Genomic DNA, 17,871 nt, shown 5'->3' on the forward strand with positions numbered 1-17,871 from the left:
TCACTTCAATGGGTTCTATGACAAACTATAAACTTGTCTTATTTCCTTATATTCTTTTCAGTTCTCTCCCATGCCAATGACTGTCTCATTCTAAATCACATGAGGAAGTAATATATAATAATCAAAACCAAACACAGATTTGATATACAGTTTATAAAACATCTTCAGAAGATAAATAGAAAAGCCTGTCCAAGGTTTGGTAATGTGAAGTTACACTGGAGTATTTGAACATTTAATATTACAAAAGGTAGTGGTCATTGACTGCAATTTTTACCGATTAGAATTTAATTAAATGTTCTTTGTGATTGAAATATACTTTGGATATCTGGCAAAAGAAAAACACACTTCATCATTTGAAATATTTTTCCTTATCAGCAATTGATTGAATTTGATGGGTTGTTGGACTTTGAGCTAGGGACTATTTCAGTGAGTTGACAACGTGCTACATATAGGCTTCTTGTATGCAGGAAACCATGGTTTCCTGCATATCCATTTTAGAAGAGAAGTTTCAGTCTACCCTAAAACTGAATCTACCTTTCTCTGAATTTGTTTAATGTATAAATTTGTATTAATATGAGAATAAAACTGTAAAAGGGGTGCCTAGGTAGAATTAAGAAACTTTTAAATCTGTTTATATTGAAAATATGTGATAAAATTAAGCTCTGATAATATTAATAATAATAATAGGCATTTATATAGCGCCATCTATCTAGAAATATTCTATTCCGAGGCGCACAAGAAAAGAAAGAATGAGAAAGTTTGGATGAGTGTCAAAGTGCCAATAACTAATACTGTTAGAAAAGATAAGATTTCAGTTTGGATTTAAAGGTCTCCAGTGATTGTATAATTCTTAAATTTAATGGCAAATTATTCCAGAGAGAAGGTGCTGAGGCAGAGAAAGCTTGTGCACCATATGCTACACATGTCTTGGGAGTCTTAAGAAGTTGCTGGTGTGATGATCTCAGGCTTCTAGCTGGTGCATAAGGCGTGACAAGGTCTTGTAGATATTTTGGTGCCAAACCATTAAACACTTTCCAAGTGAGAAGAAGTATTTTAAATTCTATACGCTTCCGGATTGGCAACCAATGTAACTTTTGGAGAATTGGTGAGATGTGTTGATATTTTGATGTACCAGTTAAATCCCTGGCAGCTGTATTCTGAGCATACTGAAGTTTATTAACATTGCGTGAGGTTATATTAAAAAGAAGAGCATTTCCAACATCTAATCGAGATAGTACAAATAGCAGCAGACTTATGGTCAAGGACTTTCCTCATGCTGTTAACATTATATTATAGTATACTGATTGACATATTTTCTTATTTTCTAAATATTCACTTTCAGTTATTTATTTCTGCAACAAATTGTATTAAAGGGGGACTGTGTCAAGGGGCGATGGTTGCCCCCCACCAATGACTTTGCAAGTAGTGAAAAAAAGATTAAAAACCTGTATGAAGAAAATGCTACTTAATTCTGTAATACATGTACCCTAAATATTTGATTGAAAGAAAATATGATGTCACCTTTGTTGTCCCCCTCCCCCCATCCAAATATTGTAGTACTGCCCCAATACAACCAGCCAATCAGGATGATTAGATTTAAAAATGTGTTGATAAAAGTAAAAAGAAGACATCTAAAGCTTTAAATAGAAAAATCACCATTTCAAACAAGAGAAGGAAAAGCCATTGACAGATGGTGTTAATTTTCTGTCATTTTGAGAGAGCTAAGACAAACAAATAAATACTAGCTGCATGTATTCCACCCTAATAAAGAAGAAAGCAATAACACTCAAAATTTGATCAAAGTCAGATGTGAAAGAAATGTATGACATTATTTCAGGGACAAGAGCAACCCCCCCCCCAAAAAAATGATTTAAATAGAAAGATTTTTAAAAAATCAAATAAACATAATTCTGCAAATTTATTGAAAATGAGATCATTTGTGTATTCAAGTTACAAATTTAAATGCTTAACTCTGCAAATGGGGTAATCTATGACTTCATCCACTCATACTCATTTTATATTTTTAGGATATAAAAAACAAAACTGATTTTTCCTCATTATAATGTGGAACAAAGTTTAATTCCTCCCTGAGTATTGTTGTGTGTAACCATGAAGAAATTCCTTATTGTTGGATTTGTTAAACAAAAAAACAAATACTGCATACGGTGTAATTCACATAATACAAAAGATAGTAAGTGACATCATTAAGCATCATTTGCATACAGTATCCATTCAACTACTGTCTATATTATACATCAATCAGATTTTGATGGAATTTTCAGCATTATTCTTCTTAATATGTAGACCTTATTCAAATCAACTTTCTGCTTGACTGGACTTGATTTTGCTACAGTATGTTATGTCTGCTTAAGGTTTGTAAGGTTTTGTTGAATGTTAAATTTATCTTGTTTGCATTATATGCTCTCTTGACCTTTAAAGAGTGTTAGTGCTGGTCAATATTTGATTTCAATGTTAGTCGATTATCGCCAGCAAAATATTGGCAATAACATGATACCTGTATATCGCCAGTCTGAAAATTCAACATAAACGTTCATTATGAGCTGCAATTCTGTGAGAGCAGGGAAGGGGGGAAATGAAAGTAAGGCTTTCATAAAAGCTTGTCCATGAAAAGCAGTCATTTGGGTACCAACTTCAATACAAAGTTCTGAGTTGGTTTAAAGCAATACAGAACAGCATTTGTGGTCAATAATAGTGATAACTTTCAAAATCAATATTTTTGTTGTATCTGTCATCATATAGCAATATACATGTAAAAAAAAAACACCTCAAAGGTTTTTTTACTTCTCATGTCATATTTGCTACATACTTTTGTTTGCAAATTTTTATATCTAGTTTTATGCCTCTTCAAATTATTTCTAAAGTAACATAAAATAGATCTAAAGTCTATGTTGACATTGTGGTTAATAATAATGTCATATTTTAGTCAGGTAGCCACTTCAGTCCTGAAAACCACTCTCTAGTGGACTCTGCTTAACATGATCAGGGATGATGTTTAAAGATTTGCATGGTGGTATGAACAATCGTAGAAGTGGTTTACCTTACACCATGTGTAAAGGTCATGGAAGGACTGAGATGAGAAAATTGGATAGAAATGGAGATGAAATAGACAGGCGAGAAAGTGGAGATTTGAAAGTAGAGTATTCTTTTCAAAATGAGTGTAGTCCTTAGTAACAAGGACTGTAAACTGGGAGTGGAAAGCTGATAAAGTAGATAGGCTTGAGTAGGTAAGAGAAGGCTGACTTGAGTCAGCGAATAGAGTAGTAGCAGGAGTAGGAGAATAGACTCGACGTTTTGGGCAGGTTGACTGGCCGTCTTCAGGCGTGAGTGTTCGCTAGTTGTGCTGCAGTACTTATGACGTATGCGCCGTCCGAGAGGAAATCTCGATCTCGGCAGGCTGTGGTCGGGGAGTATACTGAAAAATGGTGTCGCTCTAATGATCATAACATTTGTAGGGTGCTTATTAAATACAGATGTTTCTAACAGCTTAGTTTTCTGTCTATCAATTGAATTACCAGGGAAAATAAAAAGTTATCTTAATGAATTCAAAACAAAATTTAAATTTACAAATGAAATGCAACTAAGAAGATGTGCACCTCTATATAGACCAATCTACAACTGATGTCTGCATGTAGACATTAAAAAGGTGAATCTTGAGCAAGGCCTTTAATCAAGGTAGTTGGCATTATGGATAAAGATGGTATAAATTTGTTCCACTGGATTGGTGCAAAAACAGAGTAGACTCAATCACCATAACTCGTATTTGGTCGCATGTCATAAGGTGGTCCAATTTCGCGAACAGGGTAAAAATTGGTCAAAAATTTTATTTTTGGATATGTTATAGCTATTACCATTCTCTAAATAATGTAAAAGTTTTAAGTCTCGAATACCTTTATTTTTCCTTAAAATGACTAATTAACAGCTAATTATTACATAGACGTCAAAGTAAATGTGAATTTTGTGTTTTTCTCAAATTGGACCTGCTGCACATAAAATGGTGTCAAAAGTTAATGCAACATTGGATCACCCTATTAAATTGCAGTTGTAATCTTGAAACATCAATAATTATATCTGTACCAAAAATTGAATAATTATCTATTATTGTATGCATATTAATTATACTAATCAATTAACAGTATTTAATTTCACATTTTCGCCCCCAAAATACCTGTCACTGTATTTATATGCTTGGCAAAATGACAACATCATGGGTAGAAATGTTTGCTGCAATGATACACAACATTTGTACTAAAAATTAAGATTACAAATCAGATAATTAACCAAATCTCTCCGGTTTACTAATTGATTAGGTTGCAGATCAGAGCTGACATACACATGTATTCCATTGCTGCATATTTCAAAATTGTCAAAGTCTTATGACATTAGTTGTTCCCTGCTTTAAAATGCCCAGAAATATGAGGATAACAGTCATATTACATATTATAGTAAGTTGTTAATTAGGTTTAATTAATATGTTATCATTTACCGCATCCACCGGCTCCGCCACCCCTGTTACTTCAAACTTAATGTGCTATATTTTTTGTTCCTGATATTGTTGTGATCTAATTCATAGTAATATATTTAGCCTTTAGTTCTGGCTTCAAAATGAGATATTACTAAATAAATTTGGTCAAGATGCTGTGATGTAGCAACAGTTTTTCCATGGCACCGTGTGGAAAATTTTGTTCATACGCCACCCTTTTTGCATACCCAACTTATGAAATGCGACCATTTATACTTGGTCCTACAGTTTGCTCGAAGATTGGTTGCAATATGTAGAACCAGAGTGGTTATGAAGGATTGGGCGCAAGATTCTGTTGATGTAGAGTCCAGGGTAGGAATTAATTTTTTTTTTAGGGGCTACTTTTATTTTCACATTGGTGCTACCACTGAATATCTTGGGGCTATTTTCAAATTCATGGGGCTACTTTTTTTTATCGCATATCAGCAATTATCTTTTGACATTACGAGACTCACTAGGTGGTTTCAGACCGCCTCGAAGTTCGTCAGTTCCAGGTATTCTCTGATCGGGAAATTTACCCCGATCAGAAAATACCAGGTATTTTGGTAATGTGAAAGCAAACTACGCGGAATATCCCTGAAAGAAAATACCCGCTAAATAGTAGGTACTTGGCGAAATTACGAGAACTTTCGCGGGGATTTTTCCAAGGTCGCAGGTATTTTGGCGATGTGAAAGCAAAATACGGCAAGTGCGTCAACAATTCTAAAAAGCCTGTGCTAAAGACTATGCGTACTCCGCACCCCATATTGCATTGCACGTTTATTTACAATCGCGAAGCTTCTGGTGTTGCGGAAGGGTCGGATATTGCATCGACCCTTCAACTTGAAGCTGGCAAGGGCGACATAAAAGATGCGCTTGCTCCGCCGCCGGGGAACGTAATTGTGTGAAGTATTTTTTGCATTGTCGATGGTATCTAATTGGGGCGATTCTAAAATAAATAGTCGCCCCAAAGCATTGGGTTTTGAGAATTTTTAGGGGCGATTTGGGCTGTCATGGATGCGAAATCGCCCGTCGCCCCCGTGTAATTCCGACGCTGCCAGGGTCTTGGTGTACAGTGTTGAGTTGGTGGATTTCGATGGCTTCTCGCACTCTTCTGGTGCTCCAGTGGCGGATGGTGGTGATAAGGCGGCTCTTATCCCAATGAATACGGTGGTCTTCTTGCCAAGCATATTTGACGATGGCTGACTTGTCCCAGTATCTGCGTCTGTGGTAGGTTGTGTGTTCCTTGAGACGGCAGCGTTCTCGCCAGTGTATAATACGCATGGTTCAAACACCATGCGTGCGGAAATGGAGACCAAGTGGAACCATGCGTAAAATTTCAGCGACATGCGTGGAAAAATTAAATGGAAATATTCAGAAAAAAATAATACACTCCATGAACTCATCTTAGTGATATCAAGTTCATTTATCGGGTTGCGCCTAAGTCCCACCAACTTAAGACCACTTACAGGCCTACTACGGCTAGGAAAGTGGCAAGGCGCCCAGCTAGCTCACGGCTGCTATTGCGGGCATATGACGGCACGGTACGGTCGTTCCGTTGCCTATTCCCGTTTGCCCCGCGCATCACACCGGCTACGCTCCATGGTGAAACGTCAGATCACAGACTCACACAAAACTTTACATGTCGATCTACACGCCATTACGTTGTGTGGTGTTGGAAGTGCCGGTAGAGAATATAAAATGAACTTTCGCCAGCACGCACAGAACTTGCATGCACAACACGCGCAAAATAATTGCAAAAGACAAGTGGTGATCAACTAGGTGCATGCAAGATACGCGTGCGCTATATAGATGATCGACGGAGCGGCGGACATGTTTTGCAGATCCAGCCTAAATCTAGAAACACGACAAAGCCCTTTGACTTCTCATGTCTGGTCCGACCAGGGCCCGACTCTTTTTTTTTTTTCTCGAAAATATTTACAATTCATAAGCTGGAAAGCTGCACTTCTCTTTCTTTGGACTGAACGGCAAGTATCTGCATTTATGTGCATTTGTGTGGGCTTAAAAATACGCCACAGTGGGGCTTCCTTAGCGTCTCTATTTGATGAAAAGGCCGTCGCTTTCGCGCTCCCGCACCCACCCCCCAGGAGTGGCAGCACAAGTCCCCGACAGGGGTGAATTTTTTTCTGGCGAGAACGCTGTGAGACGGATAGCTTCTTTTTGTTAGTGGTAGGTGATGGAAGTCATTGGTTGTCTTCTCTGAAGCTGGCTAAGAAACACAGCATCTTTCTCCCAGTTATCCCCCCCCTTGCAAATAAGTCACTTCTAGCCCCATCCTGACCCAGGGTGATGACACTGCACTAGGTCTCTGTCCAGCATCTGTTCTCTGAACATTTTGGCCTATCTGATCTTGTTCCGAGTCCTCCTTTTTTAAACTAGAGCCATCCTCCTACACGCATGTCAGGGTGGTTGATATAGGAAGAGCATGTAGCTTCTCCAGTTTCAGTCTCCACCTTATTATTTTGGACAGGAAGCCTAAACCTCTCATTCATTTCTCTGAGGCTGCTCAAATTGTATCCCAGCTTCCTTTTATAGCCCTTAATTCATCCCTGACAAAAGTGTGCATCAACATTGGACATTATTTAAACAGGCGCCAGATACGCGTTAAATTAATCGTAATTTATACAAAAAAATCTGCATAAACCATGGACTCAACCATTGGTTTTTAAAACCACTTTTGTGAATTCGGGCTAATACATGTATGTTCCCTCTCCACCCAAAAACAAAGAATGTGAGAAGATCACCCAAGGTTTACCTAATTTCATAAATTGATCATCTTTCAACATTTTGCATTTGTTTTGTGAAGTCAATATGTGTACATGTACATGTAGATCCCTAAACTTTCTAAGTTGTGATGCCAATTCAACAAATTCCCCCAACACGGCCAAAGTTAATTAATAATAATAATAATGTGACTTATACAGCGCCAAATCCACTTGGTAGAGTGCTCAAGGCGTATAAAGAACTAAGAGTTAAATAAAAAAGTTTTTAGAAGATTTTTGAAAGTTTTGACATAGGAACATTTTTTTTATGTCTTCAGGAAAGCTATTCCACAATGTGGGACATGCTATGATCTTTCCCCCCAAGTTTTTGAAACTTTTGGAATAACAAGGAAGTCAGAAGTGGATGAGTGCAAAGACCTGCTTGGTCTTTAGTAATTGATAAATGAAACTAAGACTGTATTGTGGTGCTGATCCAAGAATAGTATGAAAAGCAAGCAACACAAAGATAATCAGAGTGTTGAGGTAGTGAAGTGTAACAGTGGAGCCTAACTTACAAGAACCATCACCTGAGGAAAGCGTCATGAATGACCCATCCATCCACTCCGTCACAACTATAACTACAATAGGTCGGGTTTCCGCCTTTGCGTACCGAGATCTGCCCAAGCAAGAATGACACAATGTTTCACCCCACCCTCGATCCATCTCTCCAATGCTACTGCACAAAGATATTGATCAATTTGACAATTAGCCACCGAATGAATGCCCAGATTCTTGATTCTTTATGCTTTAATCTCTATTTGAACGCTATAATTATTGTTACAAAATTTCAACCATGTAATCCCTATGTTTAAAGTAAGTTTATTATTCCTGCTGACTTGTTGATTTATTCATATTTGTCATCTCATTTGTAAACTTCATTTCCTTGTAAGCATTATTTTATATTTGTAATGCACCAGTGAAAAGCAAATTTCCAGTCAGGGGATAACAAAGTTATCAATTCAATTAAATCAATTCTGAGCCTAAGGCACTCAAGGGTTCATTAAATGCCACCACGTACAGAAAAATCAAGCCCTAGAAGTCATGGGTTGTGGACACCAGAAGAGGCGTCGCAGCACTCGCAACCCACTACATGTAGTTAGAAATCCACTGCCAAAATGCGGTTCTTGGTGCACGGTTAGTAGTAATACTAACCGCGCACTAACGTTACTTGTTAGTGTGTGTGCACCTGCTGAGGTACATGTCGGTAACGTATTCTGCCGTTAGATCTCTATAGTATGATGGGGTGTCCAATCTTCGGGGACTTTAAAAAAATATTCATCAGGCTTATCTTCACAATTTATACAAAACCATTTCAAGATATAGTTACCACATTGACGACAAGATCATAAACTATAAAATCATTGACAAAAATATGAAGTACGTCATGGGGTTTCGTCAGAATCGCGATCTCAAAATTCTATTCCGATCGACGAATGCGCGGTGTGGCAAGCTATATTTTCTTCTCGGTAAGAGTTCTAATGATCTTTACAATATTTATGCCTAACTCAAATTAGAGCAAGACATTCTGTTCAAATATTAAAAAATGTCAGTTTTATCTTTTGTAAACTAGGAGCATAGCTTGACTTTAATAAGATCCCCACCAATCACACTTTTCATGTTATTATCAGATCTAACGTTAGGCCCTAGGGCCTCAGTCTTCTTGTGTGTCCGTTGATGCCCACAATCAAAGTGTTGATTATTAATTGACTTGACCTTTACTGCGATATCCTACTGTATCGATACTGTACCATTGAAACATTTTTTTTCTTAAAGGTCAAGTCCACACCAGAAAAATGTTGATTTTGAAAAAATTGAGAAAAATCAAAATTCAAACAAAGATAACGCTGAAAATTTCATCAAAATCGGATGTAAAATAAAAAAAGTAATGGCATTTTGAAATTTCGCTTATTTTTCACAAAACAGTGATATGCACAACTCAAATGACTCAGTCGTTGATGTCCATCACTCACTATTTCTTTTGTTTTTTATTGTTTGCATTGTACAATATTTCACTTTTTACACATTTGACAATAAGGACCAACTTGACTGAACCCTTTAGTATTAAAATAAATGCTAATTACATATGTTCAGGGAGAATTTAATCAATGTTTCACTTAATAAGGAGAAAATTAGAATATTTCATATTTCCTATAGATATAAAAAAAAAAAGAGTGAGTGGATGACACCATCAGTCTCCTCATTTGCATACCAAACAGGATGTGCATATAACTGTTTCGTGAAATTAAGCGAAAATTTAGAATGTCATAACGTTCTTATTTTACATCCGATTTTGATGAAATTTTCAGTGTTACATGTAGGCTACATGTATGCTTGTTGGATTTTTCTATTTTATTAAAATCAGCTTTTTGTTGGGGTGGACTTGTGCTTTAAATTAAAAAAAGACATTGCTGGTGATGCTGTCTACTTGCTGACCCTTGTCACAAATGTGTCAAGGGTTGCAGCATCCACTATTAAACTCGGCTGGTAGTTACATGTACATCCATAAAACACACAAAAGCAGTCAGCAGTCTTATTCTCTATCTAAACAAAGCACGTAGCATTTGCCTTTACTAAATCTAGGCCTAGGCCTATATAATGTAGATTCTAGGCTTTACTACTTAAAGTCGTTAGGACTTAGGTCCCCCCTAGTCTTGAGGACTCAATGATGATGTTTTATTATTATATTTAGACATTAACTTCTTCATCATGGAGTCTTGAATCCCCAGTCATATGTGTATAAAGAGACTGACCAAAACAAAGATGGATTTCCCTAGGAAATCCATCTTTTAATATAACAAGTGGAACACCTCTGGCAGTCTCGCCTGCATTACGCAATGCAATATAGCAGCAGCACTTCCTTTGAAAATAGATAATGAATATCATTCACAGAAGAAAACACTAATATGATAATAAAATATTATGCCCATTGACCCAAAATGATCTTTGACCATGATTGTGTGACCTATACATGTGCAAAACAATCATTTACATTTGATCATCCTTATGTCGATGTTTCATGAGCTAGATCCATAAACTTCCTTAGCTATGATGCCAATTCAACACATATTTCAAACACAGCCAGAGTTCACTGACCTTTAAATGACCTTTGATCTTGGCCATGTTCCTGAAATGCATCCAGGGTATTCAGGGATACACTGCTGCTCTTAGGTCCAAGTTTCATGAACTAGATCCATAGACTTTTAAAGTTATGATGACAATTCCACAAATACCCCCAACATTACCAAAGTTTGTTGACCTTAAATGATCTTTGACCTGTTCATGTGACCTAAACCTCCCACAGGATGTTCAGGGATACATAGTTGCTCTTATGTCCAAGTTTCATGAACTCGATCCATAAAATTTTAGTTATGATGACAATTCCTCAAATAACCCTAACATGGCCAAAGTTTGAATTGAATTGAATTGAATGTATTTATTGTCCTGTGTAGGAAATTCATTTTGTTGACTGTTTTTTTTACTATAAGTGGCCCTTTGACCTTAATCATGTGACCTGAAACTCAGGCAGGATCTTCAGCGATACACCATTACCCTTATGTCTATGTTTTATGAACTACGTCCATATACTTTCAAAGTTATGACAACATTTCAGAAACTTAAGATTTCGATATTGATTACCCCCAACATGGTCTTAGTTCATTGACCCTAAATTACCTTTGACCTTGGTCATGTGACCTGAAACTCAGACCAGATGTTCAGTAATACTTGATTAACCTTATGGCCAAGCTTCATGAAGTAGGTCTAAATACTTTCTAAGTTAAGCTGTCATTTCAAAAACTTAACCTTTGGTTAAGATTTGGTGTTGACCCTGCCACCGTCAGAAAAGCGGCGCCTATAGTCTCACTCTGCTTCACAGGTGAGACAAAAATCAAGAAAATTTAAACATTTTACCCTTGAAGAATGGGACTCTATTTCGTCATGTGGAGTAGACTGGGCCACAAAGCTTTACTACTGTGACGTACATGTAAATGAAATGTCTCGTCTCTGACCCTAATTTATCTTTGACCTTGGTCACGTGACCCGAAACTCAAGCAGGATGTTCAGTAATACTTGATTACCCTTATGTCCATGTTTCATGAACTAGGTCCATATACTTTATGATGACATTTCAAAATCTTAAGCTTGGTTAAGATTTCAATGTTGACGACGCCGCCGCCGTCGGAAAAGTGGCGCCTATAGTCTCACTCTGCTACGCAGGCGAGACAAAATTCACGTAAATTGTGTTGATTTTATTAATTTCTACACCTTCCTTCGCCTAATGCATAGGAAGGTTTAAAAATTAGTATTAGTATAATATTCCCGATTATTCATAATCACATAAATTGTAGTATTTGTGAAATAATGATTTTTATCTATAAATTGTTCTTCAAAATGGCATCGCTAACCGGATGTACGTCATACAATGTACATAAGCGGTTCAAGGGGTAAAGGGTCGACCCTATTGTATTTGCGTTGTGTACATGTGGTTCTCCACAGGGCTAACCCTAACCCTAACCCTGTACAGATCGCGCTAGAACTTCGGTCTCTGTATTTTTGGTGAGTGGAGCCAACGTAGTTCAGCGGAACAACCAACATAACAAAACAGAGACCGAAGCTTTTGGTCTAACGTAGGTGTAACGTTACATGTAACAGGAGGCAGCGTAGCTCAGTCGGTTAGAGCGCATGTTTCGGATAAGATCGCAGATCTCAACGTGAGGGGTTCGAGTCCCGCTCATGCCGAAATGCAGCTAACAAAAATCTGATGCTATAGGCCTATAGCGTTGTGTGTTAGCGTGCCACACCACTGTATTCAGTGCAGGTGTGAATGCAGTCGGAAAACACTCCGTCCATCGGAAAGGACGCAAATGTTGGTCCCGTCTATAGGAGAGTCACAACCTATGCACGTTAAAACCAATACACTATTCGTCAAAGAGTAGGGTGTTCACCCAGTGTATTGCACCTGGTATGGCAGTGTATCCTATTGCCGGACACCTTTATTTCAGTGCTTTAAAAATGACAACTAGAGGAAATACAATCAAGAAAAATTATCACTTGCTATTCCAAATATTCTGAAAATTATGAATACAATGAAATTATTTTATATTTTCCAGCCGTTTTCTTGCACCGCACTTGCCGCATACCCCTCCGCGAAAAAACAATTATTTTCGTGCGTGACAAATTACATCATAATTCCGGACGCGCGCCGGACGGGTAAAAATATTCTTGATATGATGATGTAAGAAAGAATTTTGTGATTTTTTTCATGATATATCATATCATGAGTAAATTATAAGTTTTTGTTTGCTTTCTTATATCGATTCTGAGCAGATCTTTGTAAAAATTTGTGTTTGCTAGCTAATTTTTTTTTTTTCAATTGCCCGGTCGATATGGCACTTTCCAGTATTAATGCTCATTCATATCTAGATCAGGTGACCAAAGAGAGCACTACAACATTGGGAGTACAGCACTGAATGCAGTTAGAGAAGAAAAGGATTTAGGGATCATCATTGACGACGATCTAAAATTCCACAAGCAAGTGTCAAATGCTGTTAATAAGGCAAACAAGGTACTGATCAGCATAAGACGTACTTTCCAGTGTCTTGATTCGACCACTATCCCCAAACTATTTAAAGGGTTAGTGAGGCCACTCCTGGAATATGGAAATGTCATCTGGTCACCACAGTACATTGCTGATGCTAAGGCTGTCGAGAGAGTTCAGAAGAGAGCAACAAAAGTAATCTCCAGGATCAAACATCTTCCATACAAGGAAAGGCTTAAACACCTGAAATTACCATCCTTGGAGTACAGAAGAAAGAGAGGAGACATGATTCAAGTGTATAAGATCACTCATGAAGTCGACAGGCTTAACCCAGACCACTTTTTTCAACTAGCTGACAGTACTACAAGAGGTCATAGATACAAACTTGTAAAGCCAAGATGCAGAACAAATGTGAGAAAGCAAGCTTTTAGTCACCGAGTAGTCAATGATTGAAACTCTCTCCCAGCTGAGGTAGTTGAAGCTCCCACAGTAGACACCTTCAAAATCAGGCTAGACCGATACTGGCAAGATAAGCATTATGATTCCCACTACTCTTAGATATGATAAGTCAATTTTCACCAACATGCCCCACTGCCTCCTTAATTTATTGAAGCATGATGGAAGATGACTAAATTAGAAGATAGATCTGGAAGCTTGACTGCTAATTCAGCATTCTTCCAGTATTTTCGGTAAGTAAGGTAAGGAATAACCGTCGTTTCTGGGGATTTATTCAACAATTTCTGACATTTTACTGTCATCCCCATTCACTGACGGTAGAGTGTTAGTGTGAGCTCGCATGTGTTATCACGCCCTCACTTTTGTCGATGGACTGTCCAGATTTCGATGTGCTTTTTTTACATCGAATTTACACTCTAAGGATTTATTAACTACAAGATATCAATTTATAATTTCTAATCAATTAAAAAATGCCAAAATTATATATCAAAAGGTATGGAAATGGTACTTTACCGATGTTTTCTTGCGACTTGGACGCCAGAATCACTCCCAAAATAGCAGTCAAAATTACGAACGAACGGAGAGTGCATAGACAATTTACGAATGTGATATCGATATTGCTTTCGATATTAATCATAATGCGATCTGCTCCATATGCGAGCTAAACCGCTACGATCACAGGTAGCAGACAACATTCGATATATCGAGATATTAACGATAATGACGTCATTCAAGATGGCAACTTGCGAGAAAAACCGTCAGCTCAGGTGAAAATGTCCCAGATGAAAGGTTTCTGGATCATCCAGAGGATTTTTATCAATAACTCCGGTCCAAGGTACGCAATTAGATTTACTTATATTTCCCTGATAATGGACACCACGAAACTGTAAATTTCGCTAAAAAAAAGTTTTAAATCGCGACCTATAAAACATTAGTTCACTATACGTTGTCTGTACGTACGGGCCTCCAAGCTCTTCAGTCTATGTATTGGTGAATGGAGCCAACGTAGTTCAGCGGAACAACCAAAATACAGAGACTGAAGCTTTTGGTCTAGTTCATATCGTGACCCTCAGTCATCAAGTTCTATCAATGCGCTGTCGATCGTTGACGGCTGTCTATCACGGTAAACCTCGCGCACGGCAGGGGTACCGAGTACCTTGAGAACTAGCCGTCAACAATCCCGGCGACGATCTAATCGATGGAGCAGACGAGATTGAAATTCGGCAAATATCAGGTCTGTATTTCCATCAGAAAATAGATCAATTGGGATCAGTTGTTACGCAAAACTATGTTAGGCCTATGGTATTTTAAAGAGAAATTGCCCTAGTCAGATCTATCCTGGAATATGGTGCATGTGTCTGGGATCCCTATCTTCAGAAGGACATTCAACGTCTGGAGAAAACACAGCGTAGAGCAGTACGGTTCATCTGTGGCGACTAGAGCTCTCGAGAACCAGGTTCGATTACCAAGATGAGAGAGAATCTCAACCTGCCTACTCTTGCCTCAAGACGCCTAGTCCTGAAACTTACATCCTCCTTCAAAGTGGTCGAGGGTTGGTTCCTGCCCTTCCTGTTGATAAATTTCTTATTAAAGCAAGACCCAAACGTAATATCAAAGCTAAGAAATTTGTAAACTTTGATGCTACTAATGTGGTAGAGAAACAAGTTACAAATAATTCCAAGTGTTTCTCAATAAGACATTGTAACACAGAGCAGTTAAGAAATTCTTTTTTTGTGAATACAACGCTGGAATCAACTTCCTAACGAAGTTGTCAGCAGTACATCACCAGAGGTGTTTAAAGCCAAGATCGAGGAAAGCTACCTACGTTTCGACTAAACTCATTTGCGCCCTCTCCTAACCTGGTGCATTATACCTAACGGTCTTGCACTGTAGGATGGGGGGTCGGGTGTCCGGACACTTTATCTTTTTGAAGCCTTCTTTTTGTCTGTGGATTACACTAAAAAATATGAATTCATTACTTGTAATAATTTTCTATTTTGTTCTTTATAATATTTCCTAACATTTTGTACTAATAATTGATGAAACTTCGCTTGTAATTTTTTTCAAATGACATTCTAAAATTGATCGTCCGGACACACAACCCGTCCGGATACACAACAACTGGGTATACTACATCCAGATCCAGATGCCAATAGTAGCAGTAAACGCTGATTTCATGAGAAAGTCTGTAAATCCAGGCTTAATTGTCAGAATATCATCGAGGATCTAGATCTGGTACAGTTACATAAGCTGAACTTTGTGAAATCTTGAAATCTGCGCTGGAAAAACGTTCACACTGAAGATCACCAACACAGATAGGCACACGTGGGACAGTGTATTATTATTATTGCTGGAATAAAGACCCGATGGAAGTGACCAAATCCGCGCTTATTTTGCTTATTTCTCAGCAATTACACAATTTCTCCCAGAATCCTTAGGCACATATTTTTTATTCATACAAACAGACACTTGGGTGGTCATTATTCTGTAAAAAGTCATTTTGAGATCGTTACCAAAACTGGAATTTTTAAGCAATTTCTGTCATTGCATTTTAGAAAAAAATAAGGTACCGGTACTAAAAGTCAGATTTGTTCACCTTGTTTTTGCAATCTTGTTCTTTGAATTGATCTGTGAAATTGATTTCGTATGCATGTCCGGAAATATGATGGTGTCTGTTATAGGCCTACGTGACAAATACTGCGAGAAACTTCAGGATTGAAGGTAGACCAAAAGCTTCGGTCTCTGTTTTGTTGGTTGTTCAGCTGAACTTCGTTGGCTTCACTCACCAAATACAGAGACCGAAGTTCTAGCGCGATCTGTACAGGGGACTCAATGGCCATATGTTTATGTACTTAAGATCGGATAAAACGGGGAAGTGAATTTGCGCGACAGCCGAGGTAAGTCACTGTTTTTGTTCCTTTTAACTTCATTTTTCTCTGTTTTTTGGCAAATAATGCCAAGAGGGAATATAAATTTGCACTCTGGTCACTAGTATAATTTTCGAAATTTTTAATCATTAAAGACAAAAATTGAAAAGCCCCGACGGGGGGATTTTGCATTGCAAGTCCCCTAATGGTGACTGCACGATAGCGAGCCGTCTGAGTACGAGGAGAAATAAAAAAAAAAATGTTAAAAAACTCCTCGAAACAGACGGCTGCCAGCTGTCTAGATTGAAGGATGCAGTCAATGACAATGTAGCTTGAAGAACGTTAGAAATTAATAAAATCAACACAATTTACGTGATTTTTACCTTAAAAGATGCATTTTCTAGGGAAATCCATCTTTGTTTTGGTCAGTCTCTTATTAGGCCTATATGACCGGGGATTCAATGTATACCGGTAGGCCTAGATCTATGTATGTCTAAGTTCTAACTTAAAAACATCATTCATGGAGACGGAGTCCTCAACTCAATAATATAGATAACTCGTTAGGCCCCCAAAAATTCAGATTACGGACTACGGAATTATAAATTCATTAGGCCTAGACATGAAAAGTAGCTCAAAAAAAAGATAACACCGATACCTTCTAGAAGCCATGATCAAATTCAGTGAAAATTCTATCCGGATGTCCAACGAAACTTAAAATTACTGTGATTGTTATGTCCGGTTTATAAATTTACGGTCTTCCTAAAAAAGATTATCACTGCTGCACGCCTGCTGTACGTCCGCATACGTACCCGGTACGGTATACAACATGTACAACCATATTGACATCTTCACAATCTAGTCGTAGTAGGATGGCGCTCTTCAATCTCTCCAGATTCACTTTCGTAAGAAGGAATATTCGCAACGATTATAATGCGTTAAAGTCACCCATCCACCACTAGCGTACCTACGGGGGGGGGGGGGGCAGACTGCCCCCCTAACGAGTCACAACCCATGCAAGGGACCTATCCCTGCCCCCCCCCCCTGACGAGAAGTTGAAGACCTTTTTTTTTTTTTTTTTAATGTCCTATATATCCTGTTGAGGATCTTTTTTTTTTTGCTTTTCAATTGTTTTTGCGGACTAATAAATGCAGAAATGCGGAATAATAAACTCAACCTATACAAATACAAAATAATTAATGCACGTGACAATTCGTGGAAAGGGCAATAACTTGGAAGGTTGGTGTTTATTTTACAAATTTCTTTGTAATATCGGTTTTTGTATTATATATATTTTTTTACTGAACATATTCCTCTTCTCTACACTTTTCTTCTTCTATTTCCTCTTATTACAGTTTGTTTTGTTTTTGTTTTATTTATTTTTAATGAGAATATATTTCCTATATAGCATACAAAAAAATTTCCATTTTCAGAGGAATTCCAATTTGCTTGCAAGATACCTTTATAATATAGTAAGCGTGAAAGTGTATTTGGCAAAACAACACCTAAAGCGTTTTTCATAGCGGCCCCTTTCTTGGCAGCCTTGTCAACGGTTTCAATACCGTTCTATCAAAGTGTGAGGGAATCCACTCAAAAGAGACAAAACTATCTTTCAATTGTGAATCATTGCTCACAGAGAGTCGCTAAAAATTACAACTGAACAAAGAGTCTAACCACTCAATTGCCATCAAAATGGCCACAAAATCTAATCCC

At 37.8% G+C, this 17,871-nt stretch overlaps 1 protein-coding gene across 1 annotated transcript in view; it reads right to left on the reverse strand.

Annotated features, from left to right (window-relative positions):
- The window catches only part of LOC121427246 (tyrosine-protein phosphatase non-receptor type 11-like), a 60,595-nt gene extending 43,617 nt beyond the window's left edge, over window positions 1–16,978 (reverse strand). The window contains exon 1 of the mRNA XM_041623562.1: window positions 16,817–16,978. Within this exon, the coding sequence (XP_041479496.1) occupies window positions 16,817–16,830 (14 nt within the window). The 5' untranslated portion in view covers window positions 16,831–16,978. The remainder of the gene's footprint in view (window positions 1–16,816) is intronic.
- Between the last annotated feature and the right edge of the window lie 893 nt (window positions 16,979–17,871).

This window comes from Lytechinus variegatus, chromosome 14 (genome assembly GCF_018143015.1).
Source record: "Lytechinus variegatus isolate NC3 chromosome 14, Lvar_3.0, whole genome shotgun sequence".
NCBI lineage: Eukaryota > Metazoa > Echinodermata > Echinoidea > Temnopleuroida > Toxopneustidae > Lytechinus > Lytechinus variegatus.